The following is a 19,267-nucleotide window of genomic DNA, read 5'->3' as shown; positions in this document are numbered from 1 at the left end:
CACAACTCTGAGATGTGGTTATTATTACATTTTTTAACATGCAAAAACAGAAACTCAGTTACCATTTAGCTAGAAAATGACAGCCTTGTACCTGGGTCGTCTGACTCTGTTATGGTGATCTATTCACAGTATAGCCAGTCTTCTAAATATTGTTTTCTTTTTAGTGCAGTTTGAAGAACTTGATTTATTTAAAATATGAAAGTGAATTCTAGTTTTTTGGAGGAGCTTCAACTTGTTTTAACTCTTTCTTGATTGCTTTAGCCTGAATACACCACCTGGAACTAAAATTAAGCTCTCAGGCATAGTTGACATTAAAAATGGATTCCTGCTCTTGAATGACTCCAACACAACAGTTCTTGGTGGTGAAGTGGAGCACCTTATTGAGAAATGGGAATTGCAGAGAGTAAGTATAAACTAAGAAAAATTGTTTGAACTTTCGAATCACTGTTTTTATTGCATTCTTTATTTTTTTAATGGAATCTTCTCATAATGAATAGGAAAATTAGTCTTTTGTGTCATAGTTGAATAGAGTGGAACACAGTGATATTTGGAGAAACTATCTACCTTTGTCTAAGCATACTGTTGCTCTAAAACATGCCATTTTCAGTATTTATTACATTATATTACATATTTTTAAAAATTTTGCTGACAAGTTTTCGAAATTGTCAAGATAACAATTATAAACTGTGATGTGTGTGTAAGTCTACAAATAATCTGTATGCATTTATATGATTATAATGTATAGCTACTAAGCTAAATTCCATACAAAGAGTGGGTATAAGAAAAGGAACTTATTGGCTCATGGTTTCAGAGGCTAGAAGGCTTGCTTCAGTATCTTTTGGCTAGCTGGTAATCTTTGGGGTTCTTTGGCTTTCCATCACATAGTAATGTGCATGGTGATGCTTTCTCCTTTCTCCTCCATGTTCTCTTGACTTCCAGCTTCTGGCTCCTTCCCTTGGCTTTTCTCTTCTTACAAGACATTATGCCACCCTCAAACTTGCCTGTTGTGCAAAGTGAACTAACGGGTCTAGCAGTATTTCAAGCTTTTGGAATTTTATGATGTTTCACTCTATCGTGTTTTCTTAGTTTGAAAGTGTCCATGTTTGGGGGATAAATGGTTAAGGAGAATTAGGCACAATTTTATTCTTTGTTACTCATTCTTATAATATGTGTTATATATTTAGCTGCTGTAATATGGAATGGAATGGAATGTCCCATAATTACATTGTTTAATAGAAAATGGCACAAAGGCAAGTGGCTTAATTGTTTTATGCAAATAACCAAGTTTATGAACTTGAATTTCCTGGAGAAATTCCACCTATTTCATGTGATCCTTTCATAAGTTGGTATATTGTACTTTTATTAGAGATTTTTAAGCTTGTGGTAAAATATTCTAAAGTCAAAACAATTAACTTACATAATTTCCCACAACCCAGCCAGAAGTGCCAACTGTAAAGTCATTTAATCATTCTGAGCTCCCTCCTCACCTTCAGTACACACATACATAGACACAAACACATAAATACATGCTCACACAGGTTAGTTGTACTTTGATAATTGTCCTTGGAATGTTGTATTATGTATCTGTTTTGTTACCTGAAAGCCATGTTAGTGTTTTTTGTTAGGAGTTGATAAAAATCTACTTTTAAAATAATTTTTAAAAATATTAGTATGATTATAGTTCTCTTTGGTTTTATGTTTTTGGTTTGGTAACCATAGCAATGTGAGAACCATGGAGTGCTCATTTACTTAGGCATCTGGCAGGTGGGTGATCCCTACACAAATGTACAGATAGAATTTATAAGCCAGAGATTTAATTTTGGAAGTAAGGGAGCTTTTCTCTAAACAGTCTCATAAAATAAATAGGGGAAGGGAGCATCGGGCAGTTTTAAAACTATGTGCAGGTGTTGTAGTTGTAGCAAAATGGATAGAGAAAGATGAAAAAAAAACCTTAAATGGTCTTATAAAATAAATAAGGGGAGACAACATTGGGCAGTAAATGACATGCAGGTGTTGTAGCTGTTGCAAACTGGATAGAAAAAGGTGAAGAAAAGAAAAAAAATTAGCTTAAGTGTTTTGAATGTTTGACAAAGATAGATTCTAGGAAGTTCCATACCAGATATACTTGCAAAGTAATGTAATTTTATAACATTTTCATGCCCCCAAATGACAGATTCGTTTTGCTTTATTCTTTCTCTGTATAATTAAGACTAGTTTTCATTTTCATATTTTTCAACTACTGTATATTTTTATTTATATTAGGTAATTCTCATTAATAATATTAATGCAATTTTTTTCCTGAAGAAAATGTGATATTTCTTTTTTTCCTATTACATTCCTTAAACATTATCTCATAAATTCTTTAACTAGATCTATTTTTTTTTTTCCTGGGTTCCTTGCATTGTTTTTGTTTACATCCTGTCTTTTGCTTATTTCTCTCTTCTTCTTTGGATTTCTATTGCTGAAATAAAGAGAAATGATTAACAGTAATAATAACAAACAGCTACTTTTATTAAGTATCTGTTATATACCTGGCATTTTATTGTGTACTTTGCATACATTATTTCTTTTATTTTTTTTTTAAGATTCATTTGTTTATTTATTTGTCCCCCCTCTCCCCCCAGCTGTCCACTCCCCGTGTCCACCTGCTGCCTCCAGGGGCACGAGAATCCGTGTTTCCCCCTGCTGCGTCATCTTGCTGTGTCAGCTCCCCGCATGTGCGGCACCATTCTTGGGCAGGCTGCACTTTCTTTCGCACTGGGTGGCCCTCCCTATGGGGCGCGCTCCTTGTGCGTGGGGCTCCCCACGCAGCGGACACCCCTGTGTGGCAGGGCACTCCCTGCGCGCACCAGCACTGCGCATGGCCCAGCCCCACACGGGTCAAGGAGGCCCGGGGTTCGAACCGCGGACCTCCCAAAGGGTAGACGGACGCCCCAACCACTGGGCCAAGTCCGCCGCTTCATTATTTTTTTTATACAAGATGGATAATATCATCCTTATTTTATAGATGAAGAAACAATAGCTTGTTTTCAAATCTAGTTATGTTGGATTCCAAAATTGATGATTTTTCTAACCATAAGTACTCTCAGGTATTTTTTTTAGGTGTGATCATAAATACCTTTGTATCTGTCAATATTTTAAAATTATTTTTATTTTTGGAGATCAGATGATTGCCAGTTTTTTTTGTACAATCATATCTGAAGCATATGATATATGAGTATCTGTTAAGAGTGGTTCAGTATGGCAGTGATTAAGGTAGCTTGGAAAAAAGCTCCTTCTCTCCTCCCCAGCTGCCCATCTAAGAAGAGAGCATTCATTCTTGTTCGAATAAGATTATGCTGTAATTCCAACCAAAATTGGAACTTTCGGATACTGTCATTACTTATACAGGGACATGAAATAATTATATTCACTATATAGAAGACTTGAGACATAAATATTTACCAGCACTGTTACCATGTTTTTTTTTTGCTTACCTGAGGAAAATGGAGAACATGAGAATTTTGTTATAATGAAGCAATAACTTTATCATAAATTTTTAAGAATTAATTTATTTAAGTATATCAGTCATACATAAACATACATAAACAATAAGTGTATAAAAATAGTTGTGAACTTATAAAACAGACATATATATAACATCATACAGGACTCATAACTCACCTTACCACCAGTAACTTACATTGTTGTTAAACCTTTTGAACTAATGATTAAAGAGCATTGTCAAAATATTACTACTAACCAAAGTATTTTCCCCCAACCAACCCTATTATTATCTTTATATCATTTATATGAACATACATAAACAATTAAGAGTATAGTAAAAGTTATGAATTTACAAAGCAAACATGCATAACATCATATGGGGGTCCCATACATCAACCTTCCACTAACACCTTGCATTGTCATGAGACGTTTGTTACGAATTATGAAAGAATACTGTCAAAATGTTACTGCTAATCATAGTCCTTATCTTACATTGGTGTGTTTTTCCCCCAACCTACCCTGTTATTTTTTTTAAATATATTTTTTATGACAGTTGTAAACTTATAAAACAATCATGTTCATGAGCAGAATTCCAAAACAACACTCCTCCATCAACACACCACACTGTTGTGGAATATTTGCTGCAGATAAGATAATATCTGATTGTTACCATGTCCATAGTGTACATTGGGCTCACATTTTCCATGCTGCCTCATTATTAACACAGTACATCTTTTGCATAGATGCAAGAATATTATTACTACTAACCACAGTCCATAGGTCACTCCAGCTGTATTTTTACCATGCTTCTCCACATTCCCAACACCCTGCAGTAGTGATATACATTTGTTCTAGCTAACAAAGGACCTTCTTGCATCTGTACCATCAACAACAATTCTCATCCATTTCCGGGTTACTGTTCTATTCAGTTCCTAGATTATTCTCTAGCATTCTGTCAGTTGGCATTTACATATGTAGACTACCATTTTCAGCCACATCCCCATTTATAAAGTAGCTGTTACTGTGTGTTACCATCCACTCTATACATTTCCACACTTTCACAATAAAGCTAATTAAAATTTTTACATACATGAAACATTAGTAGTCCATCTCAGTCCTTCTCTTATCTCCTTTAAAAATACACCACCTACCACCAGGTCTTGAAGATATTTTCCTACAATTTGTTCTAGAAGTTTTATGGTTCTTGCTTTTATTTTTAGTTTTTTGATCCATTTTGAGTTAATTTTTGGATAAGGTGTGAGATAGGGGTCCTCTTTCCTTCTTTTGGCTATGGATATCCAATTCTTTCAGCACCATTTTCCTTAATGGACTGTTTGGCCTGAGCTGTGTGGGTTTAACAGGCTATTCAAAAATCACTTGACCATACATGTGAGGGTCTGTTTCTGAACCATCAGTTTGGTTCCATTGGCCTATGTGTCAGTCTTTATGCTAGTACCATGCTGTTTTTACCACTGTAGCTAGGTAATATGGTTTAAAGTCTGGAGATGAGGGTTCGCTTTTCCTTTTTATGATGTTTCCTGGCTATTCAGGACCCCTTTACCTTTCCAAATAAATTTGATGATCATGTTTTCAATTTTTTTTTTAATGCTGGTGGAATTTTTAACAGGATTGCATTGAATCTGTATATCAGTTTGAATAGAATTGACATCTTAGTGACATTTAGCCTTTCACTCTATGAACATAGAATGTTCTTCCAGTTATTTAGGCCTTTTTAAATTTCTTTTAACTTTGAGTTGCAGTTTTCTGAATACAAGTCCTTTACATCATTGGATAAGTTTATTCCTGACTGTTTGAGTTTTACCTGTCATATTTTATTTTCACCACTCTTTTGATACTTTGTTATTTTTATTGATATAATCTTCATTTCTAGACTCTCTTCCAGGCCCCTCTCTCCTGTCTTTTCTTTTCAGGCTCTAGCATACTCTTTAGTATTTCCTGGAAATCTGGTCTCTTGCTTAGAGATTCTCTCAGTTTTTGTTTATCTGTGAATATTCTAACCTTGTCCTCATTTTTGAAAGACAGTCTTGCTGGATATAAGATTCTTGGCTGGAAGTTTTTCTCATGTAGTATCTTAAATATATCTGACCACTGTCTTCTTGCCTCCATGGTTTCTGGTGAGAAATCAGCACTTAATCTTTTCGGGTATCCCTTATATGTTATGCATTGCTTTTCTATTGCTGCACTCAGAATTCTCTCTGTCTATAACATTTTGATGAGTGTGTCTCTGAGTAGGTCTGTTTGGATTTTTTCGGATGGGAGTACGTTGTGCTTCTTGGACTTGGATATCCATGCCCTTCAGTAGGGTTAGGAAATTCTCTACCATTATTCAAGTATTCCTTCTGCCGCTTTCCCCTTCTCTTCTCCTTCTGGGACACCCATGACACGTATGTTTGCATGCCTTTTGCTATCATTTAGTTCCTAGACCTTGTTCAATTTTTTCCATTCTTTTCTTCATCTGTTCTTTTGTATGTTCACTTTCAGAAGCCTTATCTTCAAGCTCACCAATCCTTTCTTCTGCCTCAACTCTATTAAATGATACCAATGTTTTTCTAATTTCATTTATTGCACCTTTCATTCCCATAAGATCTGCTATTTTTCTATGTGTGCTTTCAGATTCTTCTTTGTGTTCATCCAGTGTCATCTTTTTTTTTAATATACATTTATTTTTTTATTTGTTTCTCTCCCCTTCCTTCCCCCACCCCAGTTGTCCATTCTCTGTGTCCCTTTGCTGCGTGTTCTTCTTTGTCCACTTCTGTTGTTGTCAGTGGCATGGGAATCTGTGTCTCTTTTTGTTGGGTCATCCTGCTGCGTCAGCTCTCCGTGTGTGTGGTGCCTGTCTTGGGCAGACTGGACTTTCTTTCACGCTGGGCGGCTCTCCTTACGGGGTGCACTCCATGCATGTGGGGCTCCCCTACGTGGGGACATCCCTGTGTGTCACAGCACCCTTTGCGCGCATCAGCACTGCACGTGGTCCTGCTCCACATGGGTCAAGGTGGCCTGGGGTTTGAACTGTGTACCTCCCATGTGGTAGATGGACACCCTATCCACTGGGCCAAATCTGCTTCCCTGTCCAGTGTCGTCTTAATATCCTTAATCTCTTTAGCCATCTCATTGGAATTATTAAGGAGATTTGTTTGCGCATCTATGATTAGTTGTCTCAACTCTTCTATGTCATCTGGAAGCCTATCTTTTTCCTTTACCTGGGCTATAGCTTCCTGTTTCTAGGTGTGGAATGCAATTTTTTGTTGGTGTCTTGGCATCTGGCTTACTAGAGTATTTTTTCTGGGTGCAGTTTTTCTCTTTAGTTTAGGGCTTTCCGCCCTTTCTCTCTTGCTGGTTGTGTAGTAGGAGCCAAGCGTGTAATTGGTGCTGTAAGCCCTAGAGGTTCAAGCTGCCCTCATTATGCCAGGGACCAATGAAGCTTCTCCCAACTTTCTCCTTTGCCAGGGTTAGGCACAGATTCACAGCTGTGTGGAATAATCCAAGTCATGCAGCCCTAGACTGTAGTTGCCCAGAGAGACTGATGAAGAAGGTTCATGCCCCTTTCCTCCCCTGCCTGGGGTGGGGATGGAGCTGCTGGTGTGGACAGCAATCTATGCAGTGCGGGTCCAAGATGACCACAGTTGCCCTGGTAGAGTTCCAATTTTCAGTCCATGCCAGTCAAAGGTACCTGCAGGTACTTGGATAGGCTGATGCAGGGCTTGCCAGCCTCCTCCCTGCCAGAGGTGGGCCTGAAGCTAGGCGAGGGCTACAAGCTGATCTGGGTGAAAGAAACCTGTTCCTACCATCACTGTGATTTTCAGTCAGCCTGGCTTCCTTTCATACTGGCGTGGAATCAGAATGGCTGCCAACAGCCTCTTTCTGACTTGGGCAGATTCACACCCCAGCTGTTCCCAGGGTTATATCTTAGCCATCTGAGTCTACCACTCAGTAGCCAAATTTGGCAGCCAACTGTCTCCTCTTTCCTTGGTTTTGCAAAATGGAGCTTCTAATTCTGGCTGCAGAATAGCTCTTGGGGCAGCTTGTGCCACCAGAGTAGGACAATCACCAGCTTTCATGGCTTGGCCATAATTTCCCAGAGAGGCTGGCGCAGGTCCCCCCAGCTTTCTCCCTGCTAGAGATGGGCTGCAGAGTGGCCTGGATGGAAAGAAGCTGGTCCCTACCAGCACTGTGATTTTCAGTCTGCCCTGTTTCTCCTCGTGCCAGGCGTGGAGTTAAGATGGCAGCTCCCGGTCTCTTTCTGACTTGGACAGTCTCAAACTTTAGCTGTTCTCAGGATTATACTTTAGCCTGCTGATTTTACTCATCAGTAGCTGAAGTTGGTGCCCAACCCTCTGTCTTCCTCCCCTGTTTTTGAGAAGTAGAGCTTTCAATTCCAGCTACGGAACAGGTCCTGAGGCAGCTTGTGCCTCCAGTGGAGTCCTCCATGGCCTGGAGCGCTCTTCTTATGAGTCTTCTCTGCAAACGGGCAGTCTCTTCCTTCCATTCCTTCAGGGATGTTGCAGGATGCCCTTCTGGCCTCCTGGGGCAGCCAAACAGTTGCTTCAGCTAGCTCCAAATAGCTCTGGATATTTACTAATTGCCCTGTAGCAGGAGCTGACTCTAGGAACTCCTTACTCTGCTGCCATCTTGTTGATTTATCATAAATTTTTAAATTTCAATTTTTAGAATTATAGTTATTTCACAATATAGAGGAGACAAAAATTTCAGCATATCTTTTTATGATTGGAAAAACTTTCTGGCCTTACACATCTTTATATCATATATATGTTATAAGCTTTATATTTTCTTTTAAGAACAGTTGATCTAATATTAATCAGGTACAAAGAAAAAGTTTTTTTTTTTTTTTCAGGAATATGCTTTTTCAGAATTCTCAAGCACAATGTTGAAAAAAATTAGGCTGCCCTTCTTTCTTCAATGAGCATAATTCATATATAATGTGTTGAATTTTTAGAATCCTTTTATAAGAATGAAAACAGACCTCTAAATAAAAAATGATTGATATTTTTTCCAAAATACTGATATAGGATTTCTGGAATGTGACAAAAACATATTCCTTGAAATTTGAATTTCCAGATACCCTGGGGCAGAATGGGAGAGACTTCGGAATATAAAATGTTGGCTTAAGTTTCAAAATTAGCAGATTTCTGTCAGACTGGTGGTCATCTTAAGGTTGCTTATGGGCAGAATTTGAGATTGTTAAAAATGTAGCTAGTGAACACTTGGAAAAGCAGCTGGTGAGTAACTTTTTATTTTGCTCAGTAGGGTTATTAGACTGATAGTTTAGAAAAAGATTATAGCCAGATAGTGCATGTGAATGTCAGGGAGGCATGTGATATACTCTCTCAAGATGTCTTTGGGCAACACAGGGAAGCTTGGACTGGTGGATCTTAATTGTAATAGAGTGTGATGCCTTGCTTTTACTACATTAACAGCTATTAGGACTAACTAAGCATGTGGCCATCATTTCTTCTCTGAGCTTGTTTCATTTACTTGGTATTAACTCTGGCCTTTGTCTTTTCTAAGTGAGAAAGATAATAAGAACTTGAAATATTTTCTTTTAAAGAATGCAGTAGAATATTATATGCTCTATTTGTTAATAAAATACAAAGTGTGTTCTGTTTTTATGCTGTATTATTTTTGATGTTTATGAATTTTTAAACCTACCTAACACTTTCATTCAAAAATATATATCCTATATTTTGATTGTTTTTTCCTTTTAACAGTTGTGTTTTTGTCAAGTTATGTAAATAAAGTATATGTTTTCTCTGGGGCTGCTTTCTCTTCCTCTGCATACTCCAGACATACTTGCAACTATTCCTGGTTTCTGCCTAAGGGCTTTTCTACATGTTTTTACCTTTTGCAGGGAAGTTTTTCTCTAACTTTCCCCTCCACCCACCCCTACCAGCTAACCACTACTCATTTTTCAGATTTGCCCTAAACCAGGGATTCTAAACCTTTTTTACCCTTTGTCAGTCAGGTGAAAACCACGTACACCTTACTCAGTTCATACTATACTGTTTATTATTTAATAAATATATCATACCTGCACCAACATGTCCCTACAAGAATGTCTTTTTTGAATTTCAGTTCAAGCTCACAGACCTCTTGTTAAAAACCCCTGCCCTAAACCATCACTTGGTCAGGGAAGCTTTCTTTGATAGTCAGGGAAGCTTTCCTTGACCCTTTATGCTAGGTTAGGGTTTCCTATTATATGTTCTGTACTTTTCCATTGTAGCACTCATCGTATTTATAATTACTTGGGTAATGTCTGCCTTGTTTTATGCAGTTACAGAAAAAAAGCTTGAGAAAAAAAGGAAATAAAGGTAGAAATAGAATCATAAGATTATAGTGTTCTGGGAATTTAGGTAAATGAATTTCAAAAATAATTTATGTCAGATGCTGTGTAGAAGTGAAAATAGATACTGATATGTGGCTCTTAGTTTTGGAAACTGGGTTGTTATTGGTGACTTTAGCTAAAGAACATCTTTATTATCTAAATGAACATTTTCATTATCTAAGGATAGAAAGCAGATTTCAGAGAGAACTGAATATACTTAGTGCAAACTCTTATTTGAAATTAGAAGGGGAGAGAAGACTATGATCGGTAGAGGGAGACTCCGGAATAAAACTTTTTAGGAAAGGGAAAAAATACACGAGTGGATAGGCTTAGGTGAAGGAGCTAGTAAAAAGGTAGAGTAAGTTGCCAAGGCAATGAATTTTTGTGTTAGGACTTGGGAAGGTCAAGGAGTAGGAGGCAGGGCTCCTAAGCAGTCAGTGAGGTTGAGGCAGGTGAGGAATGGGCTGAGTGTCTCTAATAACAATAGATTTGCCTGGAATTGTAGAGACTTCTACTCATCTATGGGGACCTCTGATGGTAATGGAAAAAAAAGGAGTAATTGGAAGTCTTTGAAGCCAGGCAAGTTGAGTTTTGGTGGGTATTTGTATGGAAAAAATTTTATAAGCATTTTTAAAATCAGCTACTGCCTGTATGTATTTTCATTATGTTTAAGGGCGTTTTGTAAGAATGCACACAAAAAATAATTTAATAAAAGTACTGTTACTTTTTAAAAAAATCAACTTTATGGAAGTATAATTTACTAAAATAAAATGCACACCCCCTTTTTTTAATTAAAGAAGTTGTGAGTTTTCAAAACAATCCTGCTTAACTTAAAGGATTCCCATATACCACCCCACCCCCAACACCTTGCACTGTTGTGGAACCTTTGTTGTAACTGATAAAAGAATATCCAAATGTCACTATTAATTATAGCCTATATAGTTTACATTAGGTGTATTTTCCCCTAAACAACCCTAGTAACACCTTGTATTGTATTGTATGTTTGTTATAATTCATGTGAGAATGTTCTCATATTTATACTGTTAACCGCAGTCCATCTTCCACCACAGGGTTCACTATGTTATACAGTTCTATGCCTTGTACTTCATCCAAAGTATACATTCAGTGACTCTCAGTTTCATCACAGAGTTGTGTTGTCATTACCTCAATTTTTTAATGTTTTTATTACTCAAAAAAGAAAAATCATATACCCCCTCATACTTCCCTATTGTTCACCCTTAGCATTGATGTAGTACTTTCATTGTCGTTGGCCCAAAAATATTACAGTATTAACTGTTAACTATAGTCCATAAGTTATATTAGTTGTATTTTTCCTAAGTGTCACCATATTCTTAATACTTTGTAATAGTGATGTACATTTGTTCTAGTTCATAGAAGAACATTCTTGTATTTGTACTATTATCCTCAAACCTTACCTGCTACTGCTACTGAGTTTGCTGTGTTATACAATCCCATGATTATCCTCTAGCTTTCTTTCTGTTGACATTTCCGTTCTTAAACTACGCCTTTCAGCCAAATTCACATTTATAAATCAGCAGTGTTCATTATACTCACCGTAATATAAAATCTTAAGTGTACACTTTGATAAGTTTTCACAAATTTATTTTTCAATGTAGAAACCACTAGAATCAAATTTCTATCACCTCAAAATTTCCTTGTGTCCCTTTCTGTTACCCCCGTCATCTTTCTAGATTTTAATATAAATAGAATCATACAGTATTAATCTTTGTGTCTGGTTTCTTTTGTGTGGTATATTATTTTTGAGATTAATATGTGTTGTTAAGTATACAATTAATCCATTTGTTTTTATTTATTTCATTGTGTGAATACACCAGAGTTTGTAGATACAGTCAGCTATTGATGGACATTTGGGTTGTTTTCAGTTTTGGGCCTTTATGAATAAAGGTGCTGTGAACATTCATATGAAATCTTTAGTGGGTACATGTTTTCAATTCTCTTGGATAAATAACTAAATTTGAATGTATAGGTCAGCTGCTAAATGAACATTTAACTTGTAAGAAACTGCCCAACTCTTTTCAAAATATTTGTACAATTTTACGTTCCCACCAGTAATGTTTGAGAGTTGTAGTTTCTGTGCATTTTCATCAACACTTGGTATTGTCAATATTTTAACTTTAGCCATTCTAATGGGTGTATAATGGTGTATCATTATGCTTTTTTTAAAAAAAATTAATTTAAAAAAATATATACTTAGATTGCATAAATGTTACATAAAAAATATAGATTTCCATATGCCCTGCTCCTGATCCCTCCCACACTTTCCCACGTTAACAACATCCTTCATTAGTGTGGTACATTTGTTGCAATTGATGAACACATTGGAGCATTGCCACTAAGTGTGGATTATAGTTTATCTTATAGTTTAAATTCTGTGCCACACAATTTTGTAAGGTATGACAAGATATATAATGGTTTGTATCTGTCATTGCAGTGTCATTCAGGACGATTCCAATGTCCCAAAAGCTCCCATTATACCATTTTTTCCCTTCTCTCTCCTCTCAGAACCTCTGGTGATCACTGCCTCTACATCAATGATTAAAGTTCTTCCATTGCTAGAATAACAATAGGTCTATAGTAGAAAAATAGTAGGTCTACTCTAGTCCATTGTTCATTCCCCACTCCTGAGGATTCAGGGATGGTAATGCCCACTCTGCCTCTTAATTGACAGGAGTCTTAGATCCCATGGGGCAGATGGATGGGACTATCTTGCTTTGCATTCCTAGACTCTCTCTGTTCCTTGGGATGGTCACTGTCCATCATCTGTTCCTTCTTAGTTGTCCGGGTGAGTCCATTGTACTGGAGAGAGATGTTGTAACTCTCTTGAGATTCCGGGCCCGACTGGCACTTGGAAAGCCCAAAGATTTAAGTCTCTTGGACATAAACCTATCAACTCTAATACTAACTATAGGTTCAAATATAAGGGGCAGAAGAGCCATGTGTAGGGAAACCACAACTGAGTCCAACTCTGTCACACTGGGGAGCATACATTCCAAAGTAAGGCACACTGGCAGGGTGCCAAACTCCTAAGCTGTCTGCCCTGCTGTAGTGTCTGGATGTCTCCAGAGTGCTCAGGAGCTGTACTATTTTATTTCTTTTGCTATTTCCTCCTTGCTGTCTAAGAGTATGTTGTTTAACTTCCATATCTTTGTGCCTAATCTGCTTCTCTGCCCATTACAGAATTCCAGTTTGATTCCGTTGTAGTCAGAGGAATTACTTTGTATAATTTCAGTCTTTTTTAATTCAATGAGAATTGTTCTGTGGCCTGGTATGTGGTCTATCCTGAGAATGGTCCATGTATACTTGAGAAGATTGTATATCCCACTGTATTTGAATGTAATGTCCTGTATATGTCTTTTAGGTCCAGATCCTCTTATGTTTTTAAGGTCTTTGTTCCTTTATTGATTATGTTGAGCTGTTGTGCCTAATTGTAATAATGGTGTATTAAAGTCCTCCACTGTAATTGTAGAGGCATCTGTTTCTCCACTTAAGTTTTTTCAATGTTTGCCTCATATATTTTGAGGAACCCTGGTTAGGTGCATAAATGTTTATGATTGTTCTCTCTTCTTGATAGATTTCCTCTTTGATTAATATTTAGTGTCCTTCTTTGTCTCTTAAAATACTTTTTTATTGAAAGTCTATTTTTTTCTGATATTAGTATGACTACTCCTGCCCTTTTTGGTTATTGTTTGCATGTAAAATTTTTTCCCACCATTCACTTCAGCTTCCTTGCATCCCTGGGTCTAAGGTAAGTTTCTTGTAGACAGTATATAGATGGGTCATATTTCCTTATCCATTCTGCCAGTCTCTGTCTCTTGATTGGAAAGTTTAAGCCATTAACATTCAGTGTTACTACTGTCACGAAATTACTTGCATTAGCCCTGTTTTCTTTAGGTTTATGTGTGCCATATTTTGTCTTTATTTCTCTTTTTATCTTTTTTGTTATTCTTACATTCTCCTCCACCTCTCCTGTTTTTTCCTTTCAACCTGCAGAACTCCCTTAGTATTTCTTGAAGGGCAGGCTTCTTATTGACAGTCTACAAATTTCTCTCAACAATCTCTCAATTTCTGTTTATCTCTGAATATTTTGAACTCTCCTTTTTTGAATGCCAGCTTTGCTAGATAGAGAATTTTGGGCTGGAAGTTTTTTTTTTAGTGCTTTAACTATGTTATACCACTGCCTTCTGCCTCCATGGCTTCCAAGGAGAAATCAGCACTTAATCTTCTTGAGCTACTACCCTTGTATGTGATGGATCTCTTTTCTCTTGCTACTTTCAGTACTGTCTTTGTCTTGAACATTGCACAATTTGACAGGTATATGACTTAGGGGCCTATTAGGATTTATACTGTGCTTCCTGGACATGTACATCCATGCCCCTCAATAGAGTTGGGAAATTTTCAGCCATTATTTCCTTCATCACTCCTTCTGCCCCCTTTCCCTTCTCTTCTCCATCTGGGATTCCTATCATACGTATCTTTGTGCTTTTCATGTCGTCTTTCAAGTCTCTAAGTCCCTGCTGGATTTTTTCCTATCTTTTTATCTATCTGTTCTAATGTCTTGTCTGATTTCAGATGTGTTGTCTTCTGTGTCACTGATTCTTTCCTCTGCCTGTTCAAATCTGCTGTTATGTGCTTCCACTGTATTTTGATTTCTTGCATTGTGCCATTCATCACCATTATGTTATCTTCTTAGGTATGTTTACAGTTTCTTCGGTATGTTCTCCCATTGTCTTCTTAAGATCCTCATTCTCTTCCTTCACTTCACTAAGTTGATTCGTGATACTTGTTTGGACGTCTCTGGTTAGTTGTTCCATGTTCTCCATCTCCTCCTGTTTTTTAGTTTGTACATTGGACTGGGCCATGTCTTGCTGTTTTTTATTATGGCCTGTAATTTTTTGTTGGTGTGTAGGCATCTGTTTATCTTGATGGTTTTATTTGATTGCTAAGCTTCCTTTTCTTCTCTAGGGTTTTGTTTTGTTGTTTTTGTGTGTGTGGTAAGGTTTCACTTTTGACACTTCATTCCTCTTATTCTGTTTCCTTGCTGTTGAGTCCCTTGGAAAAAGAAATTAAGACCAGAGGTAAAGAAAGAGACAAGAAGAGAAAAGAATAATAGTAATAATGATTTAAAGGGTAATAGAGGAGGTGTACAAGAACTAGGAAAATAATTAACGCAAGTAAAAATCATAAGTAGTACAGAGGAATAAGAATAAAAATGTAGAATAAAAAAAATGAAATGAGAAACAAAGCAGAAAAATACATAGACTGAATCAAAAGACTGGACTGGTAAGAGAGGAAAAAAAACAAAGGAAAAGTAAAGCAAAGAAAAAAGAGAAATTTGAGAAAAAGGAGGTGGAATGACTGAAAAACAACAAATCAGAAGATAGAAAAATGAAGAAAAGAAAATAAATAATATAGGTTTAAAAAAATCAGTAAAAGAAGAAAAGGGGGAAAAACAAAGGCGAAACCGACAGAAACAGCAACTGAAAACAAAAAAAACAAAACACAATAAGAAAACAGCCTTCCCCCTTAGGCCCCTAAAGAGCTTCTCAGGCTACTTGTGTTCATCAGTCAAACACCCTGCAGCCTGCTTTCTGCAGGTAACACACTGGGTTTTAGTGAGTAAAGTAGGGGAAAAAAGGAACCTTTGGAAAAAAAATAAATAAATAACAGATCCAAGAAAGCCTAAAAGAAAAAGATCATTTATATGTTCCCTGTCATAAGGATGCTTGATAACTAGGTGGATGACTCTCCTGATCACATCTCTAAGGTGAGCCTGGGAATTGAACCAGGGGCCTCATATATTCAAGGCGAGAATTCCTGCACTGAGCTAAATTGTCTCCTTAGGTTAATTAATCTTTAGAGAGCTGTCTGTCCCCTCTCCCCCAGCTGTTTTAGACTTCTTTAGCTTGCTAGAATCCTGCTGATTAGGTGCCTATCCCTGCCCACTCTAATCTAGTTTCTCTTTGTCCCTGGGCAGCTAGGCCTGACAGTCTGCCTGAGCAGTCCTCTGTCTCCTTTCCCTGTCAGGTCGGGGTACCGTTCGAGATTCAAAGGGAACTCAGCTGGTTAAACTCACTGCAGAGAAACCACTCTTCACACTCTGCCAGACCCCTCTTCCTCACAGGGAACACCCCTCTCAGTACATTGGCTGCAGCGAGCCAGGCGGCACTGAGGCTACTTGCCCTGAGGAAGGGGGTATATGTGCCATTTCCAGCCATAGAGGCAAGCAAACGATGGTTTTCTTTGGCTTCTTTATCTTTCTAGTACCTCCTAGATGACTCAGCACATTCCCATCCTTTATATATCCAAAGCAGTTTCTTTAGATAGGTCCCTGCCTTCTTTGCACTTTTTTTGTGAGAGGGTCAGACTCTGCATACCTACTTTGGTGCCATTTTCCTGGAAGTCTTCTATATGTTTGTTTTTTTGAAGTACCGGGACTGGGTATTGAACCTGGGACCTCACATGTGGGAGGCTGGTGCTCAACCACTGACCCACAGCACCTCCCCAGGGTTGGTCCTGCCATCTCTTTCCTTGTTTGTTTTCTTTCTCCTTTTCTCTAGGAAGCCCTGGAACCTAACCTGGAACGCCCCCCCGGTGGGGGGCCAGTGCTCAAATTCTTGAGCCACATCTGCTCCCCTCGTGTGGTTTTAATTTGCATTTCCCTGATTACTAATGATGTTAAGTTTCTTGTCATATGCATATTACCCATTCATATTTGTTCTTTGTTAAATCTTTTGCCCATTTTTAAATTGGGTTGTTTGTTTTCTTATTATTGAATTTTTAGTGTTCTTTATATATTCTGATACAAGTTCTTTGTCAGATATATGTATTGTGAATATTTCTCCCACTCTTTGTGGCTTTCCATTTTATTTTCTTAATAGTGTCTTTTGAAGAGCAGAATTTTTTATGAAATTCAGATTCTCTTTCTTTTTTCCTTCATAGCTCATTCTTGTGTTCTAGCCAAAATATCTTAGCCTTTTTCTTCATCATGGAGATTTTCTTCTAGAAATTTTGAAGTTTCAGTTTTTAGAGTAGGTCTATTTTGAGTGGATTCTTATATATGGCATGAGAAAAGGGTCCTGCTGACTTTTTTGCTTTTGGTTATCTAGTTGTTTCAGCAACATTTATTGAAAAGACTATTCTTTTCCCCACAGAATTACCTTGACACCTTTGTTTAAAAAAAAAAAAAAGTGTAGGTGGTGCTGTATATGCGTCTTTTTCTGAACTCTCTATTCTGTTCTGTTGGTCTAAACATTTTTCCTATGCCGATGTGTGGCTGTCTTGATTCATGTTGCTTTATAGCAAATCTTGATGTAAGTTCTCCAAATTTGTTCTTCTTTTTTTTAAAATTGATTTTTCTATTCTAGGTCCTTTGCCTTTCTATTTAATTTTTATAATTATCTTATCAATTTCCACAGAAATACCTGCTAGAATTTTGATTATGATTGCATTGAATGTCCAGTTCAATTTGGGGAGAATAAACATCTTTACAATACTTACTTTTCCAATTCTTGAATGTGCTATATCTCTCCATTTATTTAGATAATCTTTTTTTTTTAGCAGTGTTTTATAGTTTTCATAGCACAGGTCTTTACATATTTGTTAAATTCATCCTTAATTATTTTGTGTTTTTTGATTCTGTTGTAAGTGGTTAAGCTTTATTTAATTTCAATTCCCAATTATTTATTGTGAAAACAAGAAATAACAATTTATTTTTATATATTGACCTTGTGTGACCATGCTGAACTCATTTATCATTTATTAGTTTTATCTCTTTTTTGCAGTGTCTGTATGATTTTCTAAGTACATGATCATGTTGTTTGCTTCTTCCTTTGTAATTGGTATGTCTTTTATTTCTTTTTTCCTTTCCTTTTTCTGCAGTGACTAGAATTTCCAGTACAGTATTGAATAGAAGTGGTGGTAGTGTGCATCTTGCATTTGTTTTCTTGATTGTATGGAATGCATCCAGTTTTTCATCATAAATTATGAGTTATAGGTTTTTTATAGACACCTATGGTAGGGTTGAGAAATTTCTCCTCTTATTTGCTGAAATTTTTAGTCATAAATGATTACCGAATGTTGTCCTGTGCATCTATATCTGTTGAGATTACCATAGGATTTTTCTTCTATATTCTTATATGGTGAATTGATTTTTTTTTTTAATGTTAAACCATCCTTGCATACCTAAGATAAATCCCAACTGATCATAGTGTTGATCATATATTGCTAGATTTGACTTCCTAAAATATTTGTTTATGGTTTTTGTGTCTTCATGAGGGATGTCACACTGTAATTTTCTTTTAATTTCTTTGTCTGATTTTGGTATCATGATACTGCTGTTGTTATTTAATAATTGCGAAGTGTTCTTCTTCCTCTGTTTTCTCAAAGAGTTTGTGTAAGATTGGTATTATTTCTTCCATAATGTTTGAAAGAATTCACCAGTGATGCCATCTGGTCCTGGAATTGTCTTTAAGGGTTTGAGGGAATTGAATTATCAAGTCAATTTCCTTAATATGGTATTTTGGTTTCCTTCTTGCTAAAGTAAATACCATGCAATGGGTTGACTTAAGCTATGGAAATTTACTGGCTCACAATTTTAAGGCTAAGAGAAGTCCAAAATCAGGTGTCATAAAGATGGGACTTTTTTGGGATGTTTGCTCTTGATCCTTGGGACTTGGCTCCTCTTTCACATGGCAGTGCATATGGCATCCTCTTCTGGCTCTCTTCTAGGTTCCATTGACTTTCAGTTTCTGACTTTTCCCTCTGGCTTTCTCTCTCTATTGCCCTCTGTATAAGGCTTTCAGTAGTGTTATGACCCTTCCTGATTCCACTGGGCCACACCTTAACTGAAATAACTTCATCAAAAGATCCTATTTATAGTAGGTTCACACCCACAGGAATGGATTGATTTTAAGAACATGTTTTTCTGGGATATACCTGTAAACTACCATATATGGCTATTCAGATTTCCTTTTTCTTATCTTGTGTCAGTGTTGGTCATTTGTATCTTTCAGGTAACTTTGTTGTTTCATCTGAGTTGTTCAGTTTGTTGGCATAAGTTCTTTATAAAAGGTAAGAAGCATTTATAGTGATGTCTCATTGTCTGAAGCATCTGTAATGATTATTCTTTTATTTCTAATATTGATAATATCTTCTCTCTTTTGACCTTATCATTCCAACTAGAGATTGTCATATTTATTGTTCTTTTCTGAGGGTCAGCTTTTGGTTTTATTAATTTTTCTCTGTATCACTTAGTTCTACTCTTTCTTAATTTCCTTCCTTCTACAAATATCTGTTCTCATCTCTGCTTTCAGTTCTTTCGGTTATATACCTAGAAGTAGGATTACTTTGTCATATAGTGGCTGTATGTTTAATTTTTCA

At 36.8% G+C, this 19,267-nt stretch overlaps 1 protein-coding gene across 4 annotated transcripts in view; it reads left to right on the top strand.

Moving 5' to 3' along the window:
- The window catches only part of TDRD3 (tudor domain containing 3), a 223,892-nt gene that overhangs the window by 110,629 nt on the left and 93,996 nt on the right, over nucleotides 1–19,267 (top strand). For all 4 annotated transcript variants that reach the window (XM_012526884.4, XM_058276597.2, XM_004462806.5 and 1 more), the window contains exon 5: nucleotides 262–403. In XM_012526884.4, the coding sequence (XP_012382338.1) occupies nucleotides 262–403 (142 nt within the window). The remainder of the gene's footprint in view (nucleotides 1–261; nucleotides 404–19,267) is intronic.

Source organism: Dasypus novemcinctus, chromosome 15 (genome assembly GCF_030445035.2).
Source record: "Dasypus novemcinctus isolate mDasNov1 chromosome 15, mDasNov1.1.hap2, whole genome shotgun sequence".
NCBI classification, from domain to species: Eukaryota; Metazoa; Chordata; class Mammalia; order Cingulata; family Dasypodidae; genus Dasypus; species Dasypus novemcinctus.
This window is presented reverse-complemented; position numbering and strand designations above follow the sequence as displayed.